Source organism: Coregonus clupeaformis, chromosome 26 (genome assembly GCF_020615455.1).
Source record: "Coregonus clupeaformis isolate EN_2021a chromosome 26, ASM2061545v1, whole genome shotgun sequence".
NCBI classification, from domain to species: Eukaryota; Metazoa; Chordata; class Actinopteri; order Salmoniformes; family Salmonidae; genus Coregonus; species Coregonus clupeaformis.
This window is the reverse complement of record NC_059217.1, coordinates 46,558,973-46,585,937: the sequence shown is the minus strand read 5'-3', so window position 1 is coordinate 46,585,937 and position 26,965 is coordinate 46,558,973. Positions and strand designations below refer to the sequence as shown.

Below are 26,965 nucleotides of genomic sequence, written 5' to 3'. Positions count from 1 at the left end.
CCTACAGTATACTGCTGCTACTGTCTATTATCTATCCTGTTGTCTAGTCACTTTACCCCTACCTACAGTATACTGCTGCTACTGTCTATTATCTATCCTGTTGTCTAGTCACTTTACCCCTACCTACAGTATACTGCTGCTACTGTCTATTATCTATCCTGTTGCCTAGTCCCTTTACCCCTACCTACAGTATACTGCTGCTACTGTCTATTATCTATCCTGTTGTCTAGTCACTTTACCCCCTACCTACAGTATACTGCTGCTACTGTCTATTATCTATCCTGTTGTCTAGTCACTTTACCCCTACCTACAGTATACTGCTGCTACTGTCTATTATCTATCCTGTTGTCTAGTCACTTTACCCCTACCTACAGTATACTGCTGCTACGGTCTATTATCTATCCTGTTGTCTAGTCACTTTACCCCTACCCATACATACAGTCTCTACCTCATACCCCTGCACATGGACTTGATCCTGGTACCCCGTGTATATATAGCCTTGTTATCTTTATTAATTGTCTATTTATTCTCTCTGCATTGTTGGGAAGGGCCCGTCAGTAAGCATTTCACTGTTAGTCTACAACTGTTGTTTACGAATTTAATTAAATTTGATGTTAAATCCATAGTGATGTGGACGCCAAGGATCTTGAATCACTACAGCCCCGTTGATGAGGATGGGGGCGTGTTCTCCCCTCTTTCTCCTATAGTCCACCATCAGCTCCTTGGTTTCACTGACGTTGAGGGAGAGGTTGTTGTCCTGGCACCAGGAAATGTGCTGTTCATATCCTCCTCGGCAGTGTGTCAGACACATAGAACACACGCAAACATGACGAATGCAAGCAAGCAGGCACGCACACACATACACACACACACACACACACACACACACACACACACACACACACACACACCCACAGTGAGGTCTTTCAGCCTTTCCTACGCACTTGTCAGTTGGTATTCAGACTTATCTTATGAAAGTGCATAATGAGCTTTGCAGGCGTGGTTCCCTTGCCCGCGCTGAATTCATGTAATTCAACCACTGAAAAACCCTCCCACTTGCTGCCAGATAGATTTTCTTGTGGCGTTTTCCTTCATTTATCTAAAGCAATCCCTTTTAAATTTGGTGTACCTTTTTAATTTGGATTTTCTCGACAGACTCACTAGAATATATGGAGAGAACGGTTCAGAATATCAGGGATATTTAACACAATACAAATAGTAAAAAAATACAGTGAAAAGTCTGGGCATATAATTAAAACGCTCTAGAAATCATAAATCAACTAGGTAGGTTTGGCGCTGTACTGTCACATGCGCAGGGCTACAGAAGCCCATAGCTTGGGTCCCCTGACAGTTACAAGGCCAGCATTTCAGAAACTTTACCGTTGGGAAAGTTGATACAGTATGTTGATAGGTTTCAGTTTGCTGTCAAATGACTGGTTTCACATTTGTCTCCAGCGATTAAAAAGGTCAAATAGATCTAAAACAAGATTCCCTTCTCCAAACGGATTACTCATTTACCCAGCTCTTATCAATAGCTCTTATCAAGTTGTAAATTACAGTGCATGGAGAATGCTGATATTTCTATTGGGAAAAAAATAAAGTAGATGTCGTTCCACTTGGAACCGCAAGGTTGCTAGACCTTATTCATGCTTTCTTTATTGTTTAATCTCACGTAAAGGTGGTGGAATTAAGTCAAGGTCAGAATTAAGTCAAGGTCAGAATTAAGTCAAGGTCAGAATTAAGTCAAGGTCAGAATTAAGTCAAGGTCAGATTAAGTCAAGGTCAGAATACAGTGTATCTGTAAAGCTTTTAAAGCACACATCCTGCTGATTGACTGTGTCCTTTCACCTCTTCCGTCAGTGTGTGTGTGTGTGTGTGTGTGTGTGTGTGTGTGTGTGTGTGTGTGTGTGTGTGTGTGTGTGTGTGTGTGGAGTGGAAGGTTTGAGCCAAGTAGGTTGGAGGAGAGTTGGTCTGGAGGAGACCCTGTACATTCATCCTTCTCCCCCCTCCTCTTCCACCTCACCCTCCTCTTCCACCTCACCCTCCTCTTCCACCTCACCCTCCCACCTCATCCTCCTCTTCCACCTCACCCTCCTCTTCCACCTCATCCTCCTCTTCCACCTCATCCCTCCTCTTCCACCTCACCCTCCTCTTCCACCTCACCCTCCTCTTCCACCTCATCCATCCTCTTCCACCTCACCCTCCTCTTCCACCTCACCCTCTTCTTCCACCTCACCCTCCTCTTCCACCTCACCCTCCTCTTCCACCTCACCCTCCTCTTCCACCTCATCCTCCTCTTCCACCTCACCCTCCTCTTCCACCTCATCCTCCTCTTCCACCTCATCCTCCTCTTCCACCTCACCCTCCTCTTCCACCTCACCCTCCTCTTCCACCTCACCCTCCTCTTCCACCTCATCCTCCTCTTCCACCTCACCCTCCTCTTCCACCTCATCCTCCTCTTCCACCTCACCCTCCTCTTCCACCTCATCCTCCTCTTCCACCTCACCCTCCTCTTCCACCTCACCCTCCTCTTCCACCTCACCCTCCTCTTCCACCTCATCCTCCTCTTCCACCTCACCCTCCTCTTCCACCTCACCCTCCTCTTCCACCTCACCCTCCTCTTCCACCTCATCCTCCTCTTCCACCTCACCCACCTCTTCCACCTCACCCTCCTCTTCCACCTCATCCTCCTCTTCCACATCATCCTCCTCTTCCACCTCACCCTCCTCTTCCACCTCACCCTCCTCTTCCACCTCACCCTCCTCTTCCACCTCATCCTCCTCTTCCTCCTCATCCTCCTCTTCCACCTCACCCTCCTCTTCCACCTCACCCTCCTCAACCACCCACCTCCACCCTCCTCCTCCTTTCTCAGTAGAGTCAGTCAGGACCTACTCTGCTTAGAGTAGTGGTCCTCTGTAGCTCAGCTGGTAGAGCCGCGCTGCAAGGTAGTGGGTGATCCCGGACCACCAATACACAAAAATGTATGCACGCATGACTGTAAGTCGCTTTGGATAAACGTTGCTAAATGGCATATTATGAGAATAGAGGGGCAGCCAGGATCTTTCGTTCTCTCCTGACCGCCAACCAGAAGAGGCCTGGATACAGAACACGGAGTCACGACTCACGTCCTCTGTGCTAAAATAACCTAATATTTCCCTTTTCTCTATGTTCAACACTTCAAACACTGAGGATGTTATTCAAAACAGCTCACCAGGTTTCTGAGTGAAAACATTGTTCTTGTGAGAATGCCAGTTTTTAGGAAACCGATTGTGGTCCCAGAGATGTTGAGGGCTTGATTTCAAATGAACAATTACATGTGTGTGTGTCAGGGACAGTGAGGAGAATGCGTTGTCAGTAAACGTGGCAGCAGAGTTCTGTTTCAATCACAACACTCCTCTGGCCTGTAACCCACACTCCTCGCTGCCGTCCACACACACACACACACACACACACACACACACACACACACACACACACACACACACACAGAGAGACACACACACGCGTACCACTTCTTAAACACACCCAACCTTTCTTTCTGCAGATTTCTTATGTTCACATTTCAATACCTTTTTCCTTCACACACAGAGAGGAACTAATTACAAGACAAGCACATCGTTGTTGCACTTAATTCAATTTACAGCCAAACTGCTTCAGAACAGACTGGCGTGTGTGCGTGTGTGTTGCTTTGCTTGTACACCTTTGACAACATGCCAAAAACTCTAATTTCAAACTGTCCAAAATAGAAACACATTCTCAACATTCAGTTTCAGTATAAACACTGACTGACCGACTGACTGGCTGACTGGCTGACTGGCCAACTGGCTGACTGACTGACTGGCTGATAGACTGACTGATTGACTGGCTGATTGACTGACTGATTGGCTGATAAACTGACTGACTGACTGGCTGATTGGCTGACTGACTGGCTGACTGACTGGCTGATTGGCTGACTGACTGACTGGCTGGCTGGCTGGCTGGCTGACTGGCTGATAGACTGACTGACTGGCTGACTGACTGACTGACTGGCTGACTGACTGACTGACTGGCTGACTGACTGATAGACTGACTGACTGACTGACTGACTGACTGACTGACTGGCTGGCTGACTGGCTGGCTGACTGGCTGGCTGGCTGGCTGGCTGACTGGCTGATAGACTGACTGACTGGCTGATAGACTGACTGACTGACTGACTGACTGACTGGCTGACTGACTGACTGGCTGACTGGCTGACTGACTGACTGGCTGACTGACTGATAGACTGACTGACTGACTGACTGACTGACTGACTGGCTGGCTGGCTGGCTGACTGGCTGACTGACTGATAGACTGACTGACTGACTGACTGACTGACTGATTGGCTGACTGACTGACTGACTGACTGACTGGCTGACTGGCTGATAGACTGACTGGCTGGCTGGCTGACTGGCTGGCTGGCTGGCTGGCTGACTGACTGATAGACTGACTACCGTGGCTGGCTGGCTGGCTGACTGGCTGACTGACTGACTGACTGACTGATTGGCTGACTGACTGACTGACTGACTGGCTGACTGGCTGATAGACTGACTGACTGGCTGGCTGGCTGGCTGGCTGACTGGCTGGCTGGGTTTGTAGTTGCTGTGGGTGGTTAGTGTGGAGATGCTGGATGACATGGGCCCAGTTAATCACAGCATTCTGGAGGCTCTTCCCAGTTAAAAAAATTACAATTGAGAGCATCCTGTCGGGCTGTATCACCACCTGGTACGGCAACTGCACCGCCCCAAACCACAGGGCTCTCACCAGGAAGCAAACAACCCGCCCTCCAGGACACCTACAGCACCCGATGTCACAGGAAGGCAAAAAAGATCATCAAGGACAATAACCACCTGAGCCACTGCCTGTTCACCCCGTTATCATCCAGAAGGCGAGGTCAGTACAGGTGCATCAAAGCTGGGACCGAGAGAATGAAAAACTGCTTCTATCTCAAGGCCATCAGACTGTTAAATAGCCATCACTAGCACATTAGAGGCTGCTGCTGCCTATTGAAATCACTGGCCACTTTAAGAAATGGAACACTAGTCACTTTAATAATGTTTCCATATCTTGCACTACTCATCTCATATGTATATACTGCATTCTATTCTATAATATTCTACTGTATCTTAGTCCATGCCACTCTGTCATTGCTTGTCCATATCTGTATATATTCTTAAATTCCATTCCTTACTAGTTTTGTGTGTATTGGGTATATGTTATGAAATTGTTAGATATTACTTGTTAGATATTACTGCACTGTCGGAGCTAGAAGCACAAGCATTTCGCTACACCCGCTATAACATCTGCTAAACACGTGTATGTGACAAATAAAATTTGATTTGATTTGATTTATCATTACTCATTGTGGATGTGTTATTACTTATCAGTACTGGTATCCTGTGTATTGTACAGTATATAGCCAAGTTATCATTACTCATTGTGGATTTATTCCTCGTGTTATTTTTCTGTAATTTCAATTTTTTTTCTCTCTGCATTGTTGGGAAGGGCCCGTTAGTCAGCATTTCACTGTTAGTCTACAACTGTTGTTTACGAAGCATGTGACAAATATCATTTGATTTGATTTGATTTGATTTGGGAAGGGAAACACATTGTGAAGTCTATTTTAGCCTCCAACCAGTCAGACCACAGGTCTAAATCATAAGCTGCATCCCAAATGTTACCCTAGTCCAGCGGTTCCCAAACTAGGGGTCGCCTGATATGAAAATGGGGTCGTAGGAGAATTTCCAACCCCCGCCCCCCCCCCATACGTTACAGCCTTATTCTAAAATGTATTACATGATTTGTTTTCCTCATCAATCTACACACAACAACCAATAATGACAAAGACATTTTTGCAAATGTATTAAAAATAAAAAACAGAAATTCCTTATTGACAGATGTTACTTCAACTTCTTTGAAGTCCACCAGTGGTCAAATTAAATTGATTGGACATGATTTGGAAAGGCACACACCTGTCTATATAAGGTCCCACAGTTGACAGTGCATGTCAGAGCAAAAACCAAACCATGAGGTCGAAGGAATTGTCTGTAGAGCTCTGAGACAGGATTGTGTCGAGGCACAGATCTGGGGAAGGGTACCAAAACATTTCTTCAGCATTGAAGGTCCCAAAGAACACAGTGGCCTCCATCCTTCTGAAATGGAAGAAGTTTGGAACCACCAAGACTCTTCCTAGAGCTGGCCGCCCGGCCAAACTGAGCAATCGGGGGAGAAGGGCCTTGGTCAGGGAGGTGACCAAGAACCCGATGGTCAATCTGACAGAGCTCCAGGGTTCCTCGGTGGAGATGGGAGAACCTTCCAGAAGGACAACCATCTCTGCAGCACTCCACCAATCAGGCCTTTATGGTAGAGTGGCCAGACGGAAGCTACTCCTCAGTAAAAGGCACATGACAGCCCACTTGGAGTTTTCCAAAAGGCACCTAAAGACTCTCAGACCATGAGAAAGAAGATTCTCTGGTCTGATGAAACCAATATTTAATTATTTGGCCTGAATGCCAAACGTCACATCAGGAGGAAACCTGGCTCCATCCCTACGGTGAAGCTTGGCGGTGGCAGCATCATGCTGTGGGGATGTTTTTTAGTGGCAGAGACTGGGAGACTAGTCAGAATCGAGGGAAAGATGAACGGAGCAAAGTTCAGAGAGATCCTTACATTTACATTTACATTTTAGTCATTTAGCAGATCCTTGACGAAGACCTGCTCCAGAGCGCTCAGGACATCAGACTGGGGTGAAGGTTCACCTTCCAACAGCACAACGACCCTAAGCACACAGCCAAGACAACACAGGAGTGGCTTCAGGACAAGTCTCTGAATGTCCTTGAGTGGCCCAGCCAGAGCCCGGACTTGAACCTGAACGAACATCTTTGGAGAGACCTGAAAATAGCTGTGCAGCAACGCTCCCCATCCAACCTGACAGAGCTTGAGAGGATCTGCAGAGAAGAATGGGAGAAACTCCCCAAATACAGGTGTGCAAAGCTTGTAGCGTCATACCTAAGAAGACTCGATGCTGTAATCGCTGCCAAAGGTGCTTCAACAAAGTACTGAGTAAAGGGTCTGAATACTTATGTAAATGTGAAATTTTCATCCATCTGCTAAATGACTAAAAATATTTCAGTTTAAAAAAACGTGGAAAAAGTCAAGGTGTACGAAGGAACTGTATCCAAAAGAACCCAATCCAACATCTGACCATAATTATATCCTCCTGATTCCTGATTACAAACAAAAGGAAGCAGGAAGTACCAGTGACTCGCTCAATACGGAAGTGGTCAGATGACGCGGATCCAATGGCATTGAGGAGTACACCACCTCAGTCACCGGCTTCATCAATAAGTGCATCGACGACTTCGTCCTCACAGTGACCGTACGTACATATCCCAACCAGAAGCCATGGATTACAGGCAACATCCGCACAGAGCTAAAGGATAGAGCTGCCGCATTCAAGGAGCGGGACTCTAACCCGGACGCTTATAAGAAATCCCACTATGCCCTCAGACGAACCATCAAACAGGCAAAGCGTCGATACAGGACTAAGATTGAATCCTATTACACCGGCTCTGACGCTCGTCGTATGTGGCAGGGCTTTCAAACTATTACTGACTACAAAGGGAAACCCAGCCGCGAGCTGCCCAGTGACGTGAGCCTACCAGATGGGCTAAATGCCTTTTATGCTCGCTTCGAGGCAAGCAACACTGAAGCATGCGCGGACCAACTGGCAAGTGTCTTCACTGACATTTTCAACCTCTCCCTGACCGAGTCTGTAATACCTACATGTTTCATGCAGACCACCATAGTTCTTGTGCCCAAGAAAGCGAAGTTAACCTGCCTAAATGACTACCGCCCCGTAGCACTCACATCGGTAGCCATGAAGTGCTTTGAAAGGCTGGTCATGGCTCACATTAACACCATCATCCCGGAAACCGTGGACCTACTCCAATTCGCATACCGCCCCAACAGATCCACAGATGACGCAATCTCAATCGCACTCCACACTGCCCTTTCCCACCTGGACAAAATAAACACCTATGTGAGAATGCTGTTCATTGTCCACAGCTCAGCATTCAACACGGTAGTGCCCTCCAAGCTCTTCACTAAGCTAAGGACCCTGGGACAAAACACCTCCCTCTGCAACTGATTCCTGGACTTCCTGACGGGCCGCCCCCAGGTGGTAAGGGTAGGAAACAACACATCTTCAACACTGTGGCCCCTCAGGGGTGCGTGCTTAGTCCCCTCCTGTACTCCACGTTCACCCACAACTCCGTGGCCAAGCACGACTCCAACACCATCAAGTTTGCTGATGACACAACAGTGATCACCGACAACAATGAAACAGCCTATAGGGAGGAGGTCAGAGACCTGGCAGTGTGGTGCCAGGACAACAACCTCTCCCTCAATGTGAGCAAGACAAAGGAGCTGATCGTGGAATACAGGAAAAGAGGGCCGAACAGGCCCCCATTAACATCGACGGGGCTGCAGTGGAGCAGGTCGAGAGTTTAAAGTTCCTTGGTGTCCACATCACCAACAAACTATCATGGTCCAAACACACCAAGACAGTCGTGAAGAGGGCACGACAACACCTTTTCCCCCTCAGGAGACTGAAAAGATTTGGCATGGGTCCCAAGATCCTCAAAAAGTTCTGCACCATCGAGAGCATCCACGTGGTAAACTTGGAGTCAGGCCGTGATATGGTAGGAACCTTCCCCATAGTAGTATAGCCCCATACTGCCTGATCTGTTCTGGTCTGTTCACTATTAATGTCCTTAATGGAATTGCTCTGATTATCCTGTTAAAGTCTTACTACTGACCCAGAGATGCCTTGGCTGATTATCCTGTTATAGTCTGTTGATCCCCCCCCTGACACACACACACTGTCCTGCTGCTTTCTCCCTGAATATGGTTGTGTGTGATACAGTATGTCCAGGCTGGGTGAGGCAGAGGAAGAGGAGAGCTGAAGATAACAATATGATTCATAGCTCCTATCGTACATCCTGTAGGCTTATTACACAGGGAAACACACACAACCACAAAACCACACACACACACACACACACATTCACACAACACACACACACAGCTCTATAGTAGTATTGGGAAACACACATACACCCATACATCACAGGCCTACCATGTCACCATGGGAACAAAGGCTCCATACATCACAGGCCTACCATGTCACCATGGGGCAAAAGGCTCCATACATCACAGGCCTACCATGTCACCATGGGGCAAAAGGCTCCATACATCACAGGCCTACCATGTCACCACGGGGCAAAAGGCTCCATACATCACAGGCCTACCATGTCACCATGGGGCAAAAGGCTCCATACATCACAGGCCTACCATGTCACCATGGGGCAAAAGGCTCCATACATCACAGGCCTACCATGTCACCACGAGGCAAAAGGCTCCATACATCACAGGCCTACCATGTCACCATGGGGCAAAAGGCTCCATACATCACAGGCCTACCATGTCACCATGGGAACAAAGGCTCCATACATCACAGGCCTACCATGTCACCATGGGGCAAAAGGCTCCATACATCACAGGCCTACCATGTCACCATGGGGCAAAGGCTCCATACATCACAGGCCTACCATGTCACCACGGGGCAAAAGGCTCCATACATCACAGGCCTACCATGTCACCACGGGGCAAAAGGCTCCATACATCACAGGCCTACCATGTCACCACGGGGCAAAAGGCTCCATACATCACAGGCCTACCATGTCACCACGGGGCAAAAGGCTCCATACATCACAGGCCTACCATGTCACCATGGGGCAAAAGGCTCCATACATCACAGGCCTACCATGTCACCATGGGGCAAAAGGCTCCATACATCACAGGCCTACCATGTCACCACGGGGCAAAAGGCTCCATACATCACAGGCCTACCATGTCACCATGGGGCAAAAGGCTCCATACATCACAGGCCTACCATGTCACCATGGGGCAAAAGGCTGCATACATCACAGGCCTACCATGTCACCATGGGGCAAAAGGCTCCATACATCACAGGCCTACCATGTCACCACGGGGCAAAAGGCTCCATACATCACAGGCCTACCATGTCACCACGGGGCAAAAGGCTCCATACATCACAGGCCTACCATGTCACCACGGGGCAAAAGGCTCCATACATCACAGGCCTACCATGTCACCATGGGGCAAAAGGCTCCATACATCACAGGCCTACCATGTCACCACGGGGCAAAAGGCTCCATACATCACAGGCCTACCATGTCACCATGGGGCAAAAGGCTCCATACATCACAGGGCTACCATGTCACCATGGGGCAAAAGGCTCCATACATCACAGGCCTACCATGTCACCATGGGGCAAAAGGCTCCATACATCACAGGCCTACCATGTCACCATGGGGCAAAAGGCTCCATACATCACAGGCCTACCATGTCACCATGGGGCAAAAGGCTCCATACATCACAGGCCTACCATGTCACCATGGGGCAAAAGGCTCCATACATCACAGGCCTACCATGTCACCATGGGGCAAAAGGCTCCATACATCACAGGCCTACCATGTCACCATGGGGCAAAAGGCTCCATACATCACACGCCTACCATGTCACCATGGGGCAAAAGGCTTCATACATCACACGCCTACCATGTCACCATGGGGCAAAAGGCTCCATACATCACAGGCCTACCATGTCACCACGGGGCAAAAGGCTCCATACATCACAGGCCTACCATGTCACCATGGGGCAAAAGGCTCCATACATCACACGGCTACCATGTCACCATGGGGCAAAAGGCTCCATACATCACACGGCTACCATGTCACCATGGGGCAAAAGGCTCCATACATCACACGCCTACCATGTCACCATGGGGCAAAAGGCTCCATACATCACACGCCTACCATGTCACCATGGGGCAAAAGGCTCCATACATCACACGGCTAACATGTCACCACGAGGCAAAAGGCTCCATACATCACAGGCCTACCATGTCACCATGGGGCAAAAGGCTCCATACATCACACGCCTACCATGTCACCATGGGGCAAAAGGCTCCATACATCACACGGCTAACATGTCACCACGAGGCAAAAGGCTCCATACATCACAGGGCTCACCACGGGGCAAAAGGCTCCATACATCACAGGCCTACCATGTCACCATGGGGCAAAAGGCTCCATACATCACAGGCCTACCATGTCACCATGGGGCAAAAGGCTCCATACATCACACGCCTACCATGTCACCATGGGGCAAAAGGCTCCATACATCACAGGGCTACCATGTCACCATGGGGCAAAAGGCTCCATACATCACAGGGCTACCATGTCACCATGGGGCAAAAGGCTCCATACATCACACGGCTAACATGTCACCACGAGGCAAAAGGCTCCATACATCACACGCCTACCATGTCACCATGGGGCAAAAGGCTCCATACATCACACGGCTAACATGTCACCATGGGGCAAAAGGCTCCATACATCACAGGGCTCACCACGGGGCAAAAGGCTCCATACATCACAGGCCTACCATGTCACCACGAGGCAAAAGGCTCCATACATCACAGGCCTACCATGTCACCACAAGGCAAAAGGCTCCATACATCACAGGGCTCACCACGGGGCAAAAGGCTCCATACATCACAGGCCTACCATGTCACCACGAGGCAAAAGGCTCCATACATCACAGGCCTACCATGTCACCATGGGGCAAAAGGCTCCATACATCACAGGGCTACCATGTCACCACGGGGCAAAAGGCTCCATACATCACAGGCCTACCATGTCACCAGGGGGCAAAAGGCTCCATACATCACAGGGCTCACCACGGGGCAAAAGGCTCCATACATCACAGGCCTACCATGTCACCACGAGGCAAAAGGCTCCATATATCACAGGCCTACCATGTCACCACGAGGCAAAAGGCTCCATACATCACAGGGCTCACCACGGGACAAAAGGCTCCATACATCACAGGCCTACCATGTCACCACGGGGCAAAAGGCTCCATACATCACAGGGCTCACCACGGGGCAAAAGGCTCCATACATCACAGGCTTACTATGTCACCACGGGGCAAAAGGCTCCATACATCACAGGGCTCACCACGGGGCAAAAGGCTCCATACATCACAGGCCTACCATGTCACCACGGGGCAAAAGGCTCCATACATCACAGGCCTACCATGTCACCACGGGGCAAAAGGCTCCATACATCACAGGGCTACCATGTCACCACAAGGCAAAAGGCTCCATACATCACACGGCTACCATGTCACCACGAGGCAAAAGGCTCCATACATCACACGGCTACCATGTCACCACGAGGCAAAAGGCTCCATACATCACACGGCTACCATGTCACCATGGGGCAAAAGGATCCATACATCACAGGGCTACCATGTCACCACGGGGCAAAAGGCTCCATACATCACAGGCCTACCATGTCACCAGGGGGCAAAAGCCTCCATACATCACAGGCCTACCATGTCACCACGGGGCAAAAGGCTCCATACATCACAGGCCTACCATGTCACCACGGGGCAAAAGGCTCCATACATCACAGGCCTACCACGTCACCACGGGGCAAAAGGCTCCATACATCACAGGCCTACCATGTCACCACGGGGCAAAAGGCTCCATACATCACAGGCCTACCATGTCACCACGGGGCAAAAGGCTCCATACATCACAGGCCTACCATGTCACCACGGGGCAAAAGGCTCCATACATCACAGGGCTACCATGTCACCACGGGGCAAAAGGCTCCATACATCACAGGGCTACCATGTCACCACAAGGCAAAAGGCTCCATACATCACAGGCCTACCATGTCACCACGGGGCAAAAGGCTCCATACATCACACGGCTACCATGTCACCACGAGGCAAAAGGCTCCATACATCACAGGCCTACCATGTCACCACGAGGCAAAAGGCTCCATACATCACAGGCCTACCATGTCACCACGGGGCAAAAGGCTCCATACATCACAGGCCTACCATGTCACCACGGGGCAAAAGGCTCCATACATCACAGGCCTACCATGTCACAACGGGGCAAAAGGCTCCATACATCACAGGCCTACCATGTCACCACGGGGCAAAAGGCTCCATACATCACAGGGCTACCATGTCACCACGGGGCAAAAGGCTCCATACATCACAGGCCTACCATGTCACCACGAGGCAAAAGGCTCCATACATCACAGGCCTATTTTGATTTGTTTAACACTTTTTTTTGGTTACTACATGATTCCATATGTGTTATTTCATAGTTTTGATGTCTTCACTATTATTCTATAATGTAGAAAATAGTAAAAAAATTAAGAAAAACCCTTGAATGAGTAGTTGTTCTAAAACGTTTGACCGGTAGTGTATGTAAATGTGATATTTCCGTTTTTTTAATTTTTTTATACATTTGCTAACATTTCTAAAAACCAGTTTTTGCTTTGTCATTATGGGGTATTGATCTAAAATAAAATAAAGCATTTAATCAATTTTAGAATAAGGCTGTAACGTAAACAAAATGTGGAAAAAGTAAAGGGGTCTGAATACTTTTCCGAATGCACTGTAAATGTGGTTTCTGCACAGTGTGCGTCCTCTTCAGGCTCGTAGCTGTCCGTCTCAGACATGTTTTGAAAGCAGTGTCAGCGCTAGCCTCGAGAACCAGTGGAACTTGAAGGTGTGGCTAAGCGAGACTAGCGCTGCGCGGCGTAGTAGTAGTAGCGAGGTAGAAATTTGTTCCAAGACGAGGGCAAAACAGGAAGTAAACGCAGTTCCGAGTTATACACGTTTATGCTCGTAATAGTGGAAACAGACAAGTGTTTTGATATTTTAGCCCAGATAGACATGAGATGGCTGCAGAGCTTCTTGTGGGGACGTTCTGAAGCACGTTTGGCCACTACCACTATATGGCTCATGCAAGCAACTAAGCCAGCCAAAGAAATGGAACTAAACAACTGTCTGGAGGATGTTTCAACACTATGACCAAAACAACTGTCTGGAGGATGTTTCAACACTATGACCAAAACAACTGTCTGGAGGATGTTTCAACACTATGACCAAAACAACTGTCTGGAGGATGTTTCAACACTATGACCAAAACAACTGTCTGGAGGATGTTTCAACACTATGACCAAAACAACTGTCTGGAGGATGTTTCAACACTATGACCAAAACAACTGTCTGGATGATGTTTCAACACTATGACCAAAACAACTGTCTGGATGATGTTTCAACACTATGACCAAAACAACTGTCTGGAGGATGTTTCAACACTATGACCAAAACAACTGTCTGGAGGATGTTTCAACACTATGACCAAAACAACTGTCTGGATGATGTTTCAACACTATGACCAAAACAACTGTCTGGAGGATGTTTCAACACTATGACCAAAACAACTGTCTGGAGGATGTTTCAACACTATGACCAAAACAACTGTCTGGAGGATGTTTCAACACTATGACCAAAACAACTGTCTGGAGGATGTTTCAACACTATGACCAAAACAACTGTCTGGAGGATGTTTCAACACTATGACCAAAACAACTGTCTGGAGGATGTTTCAACACTATGACCAAAACAACTGTCTGGATGATGTTTCAACACTATGACCAAAACAACTGTCTGGAGGATGTTTCAACACTATGACCAAAACAACTGTCTGGAGGATGTTTCAACACTATGACCAAAACAACTGTCTGGAGGATGTTTCAACACTATGACCAAAACAACTGTCTGGAGGATGTTTCAACACTATGACCAAAACAACTGTCTGGAGGATGTTTCAACACTATGACCAAAACAACTGTCTGGAGGATGTTTCAACACTATGACCAAAACAACTGTCTGGAGGATGTTTCAACACTATGACCAAAACAACTGTCTGGAGGATGTTTCAACACTATGACCAAAACAACTGTCTGGAGGATGTTTCAACACTATGACCAAAACAACTGTCTGGAGGATGTTTCAACACTATGACCAAAACAACTGTCTGGAGGATGTTTCAACACTATGACCAAAACAACTGTCTGGAGGATGTTTCAACACTATGACCAAAACAACTGTCTGGAGGATGTTTCAACACTAAAAGTAAGAGGAAAATTAGGTCTAACATGTAAAATAAACAGGATATCCCTTTAATATAGTAGGATGTAGATAGACAGGACGTGTAACATGCGGGATATGAACCCAGGTCTCCCACGGGAGCAACCAACATCTTAGACTGTTAGACCAAGAGGAAATTCCTTCTTGGGCTGAGGGCAGACACTGATTTTGAAGTTTGCGGGTGGGGCTACCTCATCACGTGACCATGACTGACTCATGTCCGCTGCACACACGTACTCGCAGAGCGCACACACACACGTACTCACAGAGCACACACACGTACTCACAGAGCACACACACACACGTACTCACAGAGCACACACACATACTCACAGAGCACACACACACACACATACTCACAGAGCACACACACACGTACTCAAAGAGCAAACACACGTACTCAGAGCACACACACATACTCACAGAGCACACACACACACTCACAGAGCACACACACAAACTCACAGAGCACACACACACACATACTCACAGAGCACACACACGTACTCACAGAGCACACACACACACTCACAGAGCACACACACACGTACTCACAGAGCACACACACGTACTCACAGAGCACGCACACACACGTACTCACAGAGCACACACACGTACTCACAGAGCACGCACACAGGCATCAGGTATGTGTATTCTCTGTATGTTGGTGACGACTTACCCAGGGGCTTTTGTTCCTCTGTAGGGGATAGCCGTGAGTATGGCGGTGGGGGCGACTCTGGAACACACAACATACATGTCAGGGACTCTGAACATACAACATACATGTCAGGGACTCTGGAACACACAACATACATGTCAGGGACTCTGAACATACATGTCAGGGCCTCTGGACATACAACATACATGTCAGGGACTCTGAACATGCAACATACATGTCAGGGCCTCTGGACATACAACATACATGTCAGGGACTCTAAACATACAACATACATGTCAGGGACTCTGGACATACAACATACATGTCAGGGACTCTGGACATACAACATACATGTCAGGGACTCTGGACATACAACATACATGTCAGGGACTCTGAACATACAACATACATGTCAGGTACTCTGAACATACAACATACATGTCAGGGACTCTGAACATACAACATACATGTCAGGGCCTATGGACATACAACATACATGTCAGGGACTCTGAACATACAACATACATGTCAGGGACTCTGAACATGCAACATACATGTCAGGGACTCTGAACATACAACATACATGTCAGGGATTCTGGACATACAACATACATGTCAGGGACTCTGAACATACAACATACATGTCAGGGAATGAGGACATACAACACACGTCAGGTTCTATACTGTTCTATACTGTGCTATACGGTTCCATATGGTTCTATACTGTTCTATATGGTTCCATATGTTTCTATACTGTTATATATATAGTTATATACTAATCTATATGGTTCTATACTGTTTTATATGGTTATATACTGTTCTATATGGTTCTATACTGTTCTATATGGTTCTATACTGTTCTATATTTTTCTATACTGTTCTTTATGGTTCTATGCGGTTCTATACTGTTCTATACAGTTCTATACTGTTCTATATGGTTCTATACTGTTCTATATGGTTCAATACTGTTCTATACGTTATATATGGTTATATACGGTTCCATATGTTTCTATACTGTTTTATATATAGTTCTATACTAATCTATATGGTTCTATACTGTTTTATATGGTTATATACTGTTCTATATGGTTCTATACTGTTCTATATGGTTTTATACTGTTCTATATGGTTCTATGCGGTTCTATACTGTTCTATGAGGTTCTATACTGTTCTATACAGTTGTGCATGGTTCTATACACTTCTATATGGTTATATACTGTTCTATATGGTTCTATACTGTTCTATATAGTTCTATACTGTCCTATATGGTACTGTTCTATAATGTTCTATACTGTTCTATATGGTTATGTACTGTTCTATGTGGTTATATACTGTCCTATACTGTTCTATAAGGTTCTGTATGGTTCTATACTGTTTTATATAGTTATATACTGTTCTTTATGGTTCTATACTGTTCTATATGATTATATACGGATCTATACTGTTCTATATGGTTCGAAACTGTTCTATACTGTTCTACATTGTTCTATACTATTCTATATGATTCTATGTGCTTCTATACTGTTCTATACTGTTCTAAGGTTCTGTATGGCTCTATATAGTTATATAATGTTGTATACTGTTCTATATAGTTATATAATGTTCTATACTGTTCTATACCATTCTATATGGTTCTTTACTGTTCTATACTGTTCTATATGGTTGTATTTGGTTCTATACTGTTCTATATGGTTCTAAACTGTTCTTAATGGTTCTATACTGTTCTATATATTTCTATACGGTTCTATACTGTTCTATATGGTTCTAAACTGTTCTTAATGGTTCTATACTGTTCTATATATTTCTATACGGTTCTATATGGTTCTAAACTGTTCTGAATGGTTCTATACTGTTCTATATGGTTCTAAACTGTTCTTAATGGTTCTATACTGTTCTATATATTTCTATACTGTTCTATATGGTTGTATTTGGTTCTATACTGTTCTATACGGTTCTATATATTTCTATACGGTTCTATACTGTTCTATGTGGTTCTATACAGTGTGGCATTGCTATAAAACTATATAAGTATGAAATCTAATCAAATTGTGATAGCTTTTCTGTAATTACTGTAACAACATTGTAAGCCTCCATTGGCAATCTGAACCACACAACTTATTTGCTAGATTCAGTAGTTAGACAAAGAAAGGAAAGTATACTTCGAAATGTGATGTAGTGTTACTGGGATTTACAGTTGTTGTTGGTAAGTAATGAATCCAGCAAGCTTCTAAAACTACTTACTCAACCTTTAATATAATGGGGGGGTTTTACTACTAGAAATACAGATCTACCACTACTCAAAACCTAAAACAACAACTTCTCAAAATACATCAGTAAGCAATGTTAAAGTATTGACATCAAATAAACAACTGTTGCCTTCACGTCAGACAGAACAATGGATCCTGTAGCTCAGCTGGTAGAGCACGGCGCTTGTAACGCCAGGGTAGTGGGTTCGATCCCCGGGACCACCCATACATAAAAATGTATGCACACATGACTGTAAGTCGCTTTGGATAAAAGCGTCTGCTAAATGGCATATTATTATTATTATCCTTTACAGCTCTACCATTTGTGTAATGAAGACGTTGTATAGCATTGTAGTAGTTATATTCTAAATGAATATCTTATATTTTAACTCATCTTTCCTGATCACAATGAATGGTCAGCATTGTTCAATGTAGTGCAATACTCTGCTTAAAAGATGAACACAGGAAACATGGTTTTTCAAAGTAAAACAAACAGTATATCTATTTAGCTTTACATTTCCATTTCAATCTCAGCAAAACTTGATGTCCGTTGTTGAAAAAGGAGCTTTATAGTCAAAAGACAAGGAGAAAAGACTAGAGGAGAGAGAGAACTTTTCAACACCAGTCAACTAGTGACCTGGTACTGTTCTATATGGTTCTATACAACTAGCCTGGCCTGAAGAGATCCTATACTGTTCTATATGGTTCTATTCAGCTAGCCTGGCCTGAAGAGATCCTATACTGTTCTATATGGTTCTATACAACTAGCCTGGCCTGAAGAGATCCTATACTGTTCTATATGGTTCTATACAACTAGCCTGGCCTGAAGAGATCCTATACGGTTCTATATGGTTCTATACAACTAGCCTGGCCTGAAGAGATCCTATACTGTTCTATATGGTTCTATACAACTAGCCTGGCCTGAAGAGATCCTATACTGTTCTATATGGTTCTATTCAACTAGCCTGGCCTGAAGAGATCATATACTGTTCTATATGGTTCTATTCAACTAGCCTGGCCTGAAGAGATCCTATACTGTTCTATATGGTTCTATACAACTAGCCTGGCCTGAAGGGAAGAGATCCTATACTGTTCTATATGGTTCTATACAACTAGCCTGGCCTGAAGGGAAGAGATCCTATACTGTTCTATATGGTTCTATACAACTAGCCTGGCCTGAAGAGATCCTATACTGTTCTATATGGTTCTATACAACTAGCCTGGCCTGAAGGGAAGAGATCCTATACTGTTCTATATGGTTCTATACAACTAGCCTGGCCTGAAGGGAAGAGATCCTATACTGTTCTATATGGTTCTATACAACTAGCCTGGCCTGAAGAGATCCTATACTGTTCTATATGGTTCTATACAACTAGCCTGGCCTGAAGAGATCCTATACTGTTCTATATGGTTCTATACAACTAGCCTGGCCTGAAGGGAAGAGATCCTATACTGTTCTATATGGATCTATACAACTAGCCTGGCCTGAAGAGATCCTATACTGTTCTATATGGTTCTATACAACTAGCCTGGCCTGAAGGGAAGAGATCCTATACTGTTCTATATGGTTCTATACAACTAGCCTGGCCTGAAGGGAAGAGATCCTATACTGTTCTATATGGTTCTATACAACTAGCCTGGCCTGAAGGGAAGAGATCCTATACTGTTCTATATGGTTCTATACAACTAGCCTGGCCTGAAGGGAAGAGATCCTATACTGTTCTATATGGTTCTATACAACTAGCCTGGCCTGAAGAGATCCTATACTGTTCTATATGGTTCTATACAACTAGCCTGGCCTGAAGGGAAGAGATCCTATACTGTTCTATATGGTTCTATACAATTAGCCTGAAGGGAAGAGATCCTATACTGTTCTATATGGTTCTATACAACTAGCTTGGCCTGAAGAGATCCTATACTGTTCTATATGGTTCTATTCAACTAGCCTGGCCTGAAGGGAAGAGATCCTATACTGTTCTATATGGTTCTATACAACTAGCCTGGCCTGAAGGGAAGAGATCCTATACTGTTCTATATGGTTCTATACAACTAGCCTGGCCTGAAGAGATCCTATACTGTTCTATATGGTTCTATACAACTAGCCTGGCCTGAAGGGAAGATATCCTATACTGTTCTATGTGGTTCTATACAACTAGCCTGGCCTGAAGAGATCCTATACTGTTCTATATGGTTCTATACAACTAGCCTGGCCTGAAGAGATCCTATACTGTTCTATATGGTTCTATACAACTAGCCTGGCCTGAAGGGAAGAGATCCTATACTGTTCTATATGGTTCTATACAACTAGCCTGGCCTGAAGAGATCCTATACTGTTCTATGTGGTTCTATACAACTAGCCTGGCCTGAAGGGAAGAGATCCTATACTGTTCTATATGGTTCTATACAACTAGCTTGGCCTGAAGGGAAGAGATCCTATACTGTTCTATATGGTTCTATACAACTAGCCTGGCCTGAAGAGATCCTATACTGTTCTATATGGTTCTATACAACTAGCCTAGCCCTGAAGGGAAGAGATCCTATACTGTTCTATATGGTTCTATACAACTAGCCTGGCCTGAAGAGATCCTATACTGTTCTATATGGTTCTATACAACTAGCCTGGAGGGAAGAGATCATATACTGTTCTATATGGTTCTATACAACTAGCCTGGCCTGAAGGGAAGAGATCCTATACTGTTCTATATGGTTCTATTCAACTAGCCTGGCCTGAAGAGATCCTATACTGTTCTATATGGTTCTATACAACTAGCATGGCCTGAAGGGAAGAGATCCTATACTGTTCTATATGGTTCTATACAACTAGCTTGGCCTGAAGAGATCCTATACTGTTCTATATGGTTCTATACAATTAGCCTGGAGGAAGAGATCCTATACTGTTCTATATGGTTCTATACAACTAGCCTGGCCTGAAGAGATCCTTTACTGTTCTATATGGTTCTATACAACTAGCCTGGCCTGAAGGGAAGAGATCCTATACTGTTCTATATGGTTCTATACAACTAGCCTGGCCTGAAGGGAAGAGATCCTATACTGTTCTATATGGTTCTATACAACTAGCTTGGCATGAAGAGATCCTATACTGTTCTATATGGTTCTATACAACTAGCCTGGAGGGAAGAGATCCTATACTGTTCTATATGGTTCTATTCAACTAGCTTGGCCTGAAGAGATCCTATAGTGTTCTATATGGTTCTATACAATTAGCCTGGAGGGAAGAGATCCTATACTGTTCTATATGGTTCTATACAACTAGCCTGGCCTGAAGGGAAGAGATCCTATACTGTTCTATATGGTTCTATACAACTAGCCTGGAGGGAAGAGATCCTATACTGTTCTATATGGTTCTATACAACTAGCTTGGCCTCAAGAGATCCTATACTGTTCTATATGGTTCTATACAACTAGCCTGGCCTGAAGGGAAGATATCCTATACTGTTCTATATGGTTCTATACAACTAGCCTGGCCTGAAGAGATCCTATACTGTTCTATATGGTTCTATACAATTAGCCTGGAGGGAAGAGATCCTATACTGTTCTATATGGTTCTATACAACTTGCATGGAGGGAAGAGATCCTATACTGTTCTATATGGTTCTATACAACTAGCCTGGCCTGAAGGGAAGAGATCCTATACTGTTCTATATGGTTCTATACAACTAGCCTGGCCTGAAGGGAAGAGATCCTATACTGTTCTATATGGTTCTATACAACTAGCCTGGCCTGAAGGGAAGAGATCCTATACTGTTCTATATGGTTCTATACAACTAGCCTGGCCTGAAGAGATCCTATACTGTTCTATGTGGTTCTATTCAACTAGCCTGGCCTGAAGGGAAGAGATTCTATACTGTTCTATATGGTTCTATACAACTAGCTTGGCCTGAAGGGAAGAGATCCTATACTGTTCTATATGGTTCTAAACAACTAGCCTGGCCTGAAGGGAAGAGATCCTATACTGTTCTATATGGTTCTATACAACTAGCCTGGCCTGAAGAGATCCTATACTGTTCTATATGGTTCTATACAACTAGCCTGGAGGGAAGAGATCATATACTGTTCTATATGGTTCTATACAACTAGCCTGGCCTGAAGGGAAGAGATCCTATACTGTTCTATATGGTTCTATTCAACTAGCCTGGCCTGAAGAGATCCTATACTGTTCTATATGGTTCTATACAACTAGCATGGCCTGAAGGGAAGAGATCCTATACTGTTCTATATGGTTCTATACAACTAGCTTGGCCTGAAGAGATCCTATACTGTTCTATATGGTTCTATACAATTAGCCTGGAGGGAAGAGATCCTATACTGTTCTATATGGTTCTATACAACTAGCCTGGCCTGAAGAGATCCTATACTGTTCTATATGGTTCTATACAACTAGCCTGGCCTGAAGGGAAGAGATCCTATACTGTTCTATATGGTTCTATACAACTAGCCTGGCCTGAAGGGAAGAGATCCTATACTGTTCTATATGGTTCTATACAACTAGCTTGGCATGAAGAGATCCTATACTGTTCTATATGGTTCTATACAACTAGCCTGGAGGGAAGAGATCCTATACTGTTCTATATGGTTCTATTCAACTAGCTTGGCCTGAAGAGATCCTATACTGTTCTATATGGTTCTATACAATTAGCCTGGAGGGAAGAGATCCTATATTGTTCTATATGGTTCTATACAACTAGCCTGGCCTGAAGGGAAGAGATCCTATACTGTTCTATATGGTTCTATACAACTAGCCTGGAGGGAAGAGATCCTATACTGTTCTATATGGTTCTATACAACTAGATTGGCCTGAAGAGATCCTATACTGTTCTATATGGTTCTATACAACTAGCCTGGCCTGAAGGGAAGAGATCCTATACTGTTCTATATGGTTCTATACAACTAGCCTGGCCTGAAGAGATCCTATACTGTTCTATATGGTTCTATACAATTAGCCTGGAGGGAAGAGATCCTATACTGTTCTATATGGTTCTATACAACTTGCCTGGAGGGAAGAGATCCTATACTGTTCTATATGGTTCTATACAACTAGCCTGGCCTGAAGAGATCCTATACTGTTCTATATGGTTCTATTCAACTAGCCTGGCCTGAAGGGAAGAGATCCTATACTGTTCTATATGGTTCTATACAACTAGCCTGGCCTGAAGGGAAGAGATCCTATACTGTTCTATATGGTTCTATACAACTAGCCTGGCCTGAAGGGAAGAGATCCTATACTGTTCTATATGGTTCTATACAACTAGCCTGGCCTGAAGAGATCCTATACTGTTCTATGTGGTTCTATTCAACTAGCCTGGCCTGAAGGGAAGAGATCCTATACTGTTCTATATGGTTCTATACAACTAGCCTGGCCTGAAGGGAAGAGATCCTATACTGTTCTATATGGTTCTATACAACTAGCCTGGCCTGAAGGGAAGAGATCCTATACTGTTCTATATGGTTCTATACAACTAGCCTGGCCTGAAGAGATCCTATACTGTTCTATATGGTTCTATACAACTAGCCTGGAGGGAAGAGATCCTATACTGTTCTATATGGTTCTATACAACTAGCTTGGCCTGAAGAGATCCTATACTGTTCTATATGGTTCTATACAACTAGCCTGGCCTGAAGGGAAGAGATCCTATACTGTTCTATATGGTTCTATACAACTAGCCTGGCCTGAAGGGAAGAGATCCTATACTGTTCTATATGGTTCTATACAACTAGCCTGGCCTGAAGAGATCCTATACTGTTCTATATGGTTCTATACAACTAGCCTGGAGGGAAGAGATCCTATACTGTTCTATATGGTTCTATTCAACTAGCCTGGCCTGAAGGGAAGAGATCCTATACTGTTCTATATGGTTCTATACAACTAGCCTGGCCTGAAGGGAAGAGATCCTATACTGTTCTATATGGTTCTGTACAACTAGCCTGGCCTGAAGGGAAGAGATCCTATACTGTTCTATATGGTTCTATACAATTAGCCTGGAGGGAAGAGATCCTATACTGTTCTATATGGTTCTATACAACTAGCCTGGCCTGAAGAGATCCTATACTGTTCTATATGGTTCTATACAACTAGCCTGGCCTGAAGGGAAGAGATCCTATACTGTTCTATATGGTTCTATACAACTAGCCTGGCCTGAAGAGATCCTATACTGTTCTATATGGTTCTATACAATTAGCCTGGAGGGAAGAGATCCTATACTGTTCTATATGGTTCTATACAACTAGCCTGGCCTGAAGAGATCCTATACTGTTCTATATGGTTCTATACAACTAGCCTGGCCTGAAGGGAAGAGATCCTATACTGTTCTATATGGTTCTATACAACTAGCCTGGCCTGAAGGGAAGAGATCCTATACTGTTCTATATGGTTCTATACAACTAGCCTGGCCTGAAGAGATCCTATACTGTTCTATATGGTTCTATACAACTAGCCTGGCCTGAAGAGATCCTATACTGTTCTATATGGTTATATACAACTAGCCTGGCCTGAAGAGATCCTATACTGTTCTATATGGTTCTATTCAACTAGCCTGGCCTGAAGAGATCCTATACTGTTCTATATGGTTCTATACAACTAGCCTGGCCTGAAGAGATCCTATACTGTTCTATATGGTTCTATACAACTAGCCTGGCCTGAAGAGATCCTATACTGTTCTATATGGTTCTATTCAACTAGCCTGGCCTGAAGAGATCCTATACTGTTCTATATGGTTCTATACAACTAGCCTGGCCTGGAGGGAAGAGATCCTATACTGTTCTATATGGTTCTATACAACTAGCCTGGCCTGAAGGGAAGAGATCCTATACTGTTCTATATGGTTCTATACAACTAGCCTGGCCTGAAGGGAAGAGATCCTATACTGTTCTATATGGTTCTATACAACTAGCCTGGCCTGAAGAGATCCTATACTGTTCTATATGGTTCTATACAACTAGCCTAGCCTGAAGAGATCATATACTGTTCTATATGGTTCTATACAACTAGCATGGCCTGAAGGGAAGAGATCCTATACTGTTCTATATGGTTCTATACAACTAGCATGGCCTGAAGGGAAGAGATCCTATACTGTTCTATATGGTTCTATACAATTAGCCTGAAGGGAAGAGATCCTATACTGTTCTATATGGTTCTATACAACTAGCTTGGCCTGAAGAGATCCTATACTGTTCTATATGGTTATATTCAACTAGCCTGGCCTGAAGAGATCCTATACTGTTCTATATGGTTCTATACAACTAGCCTGGAGGGAAGAGATCCTATACTGTTCTATATGGTTCTATACAACTAGCCTGGCCTGATGGGAAGAGATCCTATACGGTTCTATATGGTTCTATACAACTAGCCTGGCCTGAAGGGAAGAGATCCTATACTGTTCTATATGGTTCTATACAACTAGCCTGGCCTGAAGGGAAGAGATCCTATACTGTTCTATATGGTTCTATACAACTAGCCTGGCCTGAAGAGATCCTATACTGTTCTATATGGTTCTATACAACTAGCCTGGCCTGAAGGGAAGAGATCCTATACTGTTCTATATGGTTCTATACAACTAGCCTGGCCTGAAGGGAAGAGATCCTATACTGTTCTATATGGTTCTATACAACTAGCCTGGCCTGAAGAGATCCTATACTGTTCTATATGGTTCTATACAACTAGCCTGGCAGGAAGAGATCCTATACTGTTCTATATGGTTCTATACAACTAGCCTGGCCTGAAGAGATCCTATACTGTTCTATATGGTTCTATTCAACTAGCCTGGCCTGAAGGGAAGAAATCCTATACTGTTCTATATGGTTCTGTACAACTAGCCTGGCCTGAAGGGAAGAGATCCTATACTGTTCTATATGGTTCTATACAACTAGCCTGGCCTGAAGAGATCATATACTGTTCTATATGGTTCTATACAACTAGCCTGGCCTGAAGGGAAGATATCCTATACTGTTCTATATGGTTCTATACAACTAGCCTGGCCTGAAGGGAAGAGATCCTATACTGTTCTATATGGTTCTATTCAACTAGCCTGGCCTGAAGAGATCCTATACTGTTCTATATGGTTCTATACAACTAGCATGGCCTGAAGGGAAGAGATCCTATACTGTTCTATATGGTTCTATACAATTAGCCTGAAGGGAAGAGATCCTATACTGTTCTATATGGTTCTATACAACTAGCTTGGCCTGAAGAGATCCTATACTGTTCTATATGGTTCTATACAACTAGCCTGGCCTGAAGGGAAGAGATCCTATACTGTTCTATATGGTTCTATACAACTAGCCTGGCCTGAAGAGATCCTATACTGTTCTATATGGTTCTATACAACTAGCATGGCCTGAAGGGAAGAGATCCTATACTGTTCTATATGGTTCTATACAACTAGCCTGGCCTGAAGGGAAGAGATCCTATATTGTTCTATATGGTTCTATACAACTAGCTTGGCCTGAAGAGATCCTATACTGTTCTATATGGTTCTATACAACTAGCCTGGAGGGAAGAGATCCTATACTGTTCTATATGGTTCTATACAACTAGCTTGGCCTGAAGAGATCCTATACTGTTCTATATGGTTCTATACAATTAGCCTGGAGGGAAGAGATCCTATACTGTTCTATATGGTTCTATACAACTAGCTTGGCCTGAAGGGAAGAGATCCTATACTGTTCTATATGGTTCTATACAACTAGCCTGGCCTGAAGGGAAGAGATCCTATACTGTTCTATATGGTTCTATACAACTAGCTTGGCCTGAAGAGATCCTATACTGTTCTATATGGTTCTATACAATTAGCCTAGAGGGAAGAGATCCTATACTGTTCTATATGGTTCTATACAACTAGCCTGGAGGAAGAGATCCTATACTGTTCTATATGGTTCTATACAACTAGCCTGGCCTGAAGAGATCCTATACTGTTCT

The 26,965-nt window shown here is 44.6% G+C and overlaps 1 protein-coding gene across 2 annotated transcripts in view; it reads right to left on the bottom strand.

Annotated features, from left to right (window-relative positions):
• smad6b (SMAD family member 6b) overlaps positions 1–26,965 on the bottom strand; it is a 77,128-nt gene that overhangs the window by 20,489 nt on the left and 29,674 nt on the right. The window contains exon 2 of one of the 2 annotated variants that reach the window (XM_045207889.1): positions 15,809–15,865. The exons of the other annotated variant lie outside the window; for it this stretch is intronic. Coding sequence (XP_045063824.1) covers positions 15,809–15,865 — 57 coding nt within the window. The remainder of the gene's footprint in view (positions 1–15,808; positions 15,866–26,965) is intronic. 2 annotated transcript variants of the gene reach the window in all.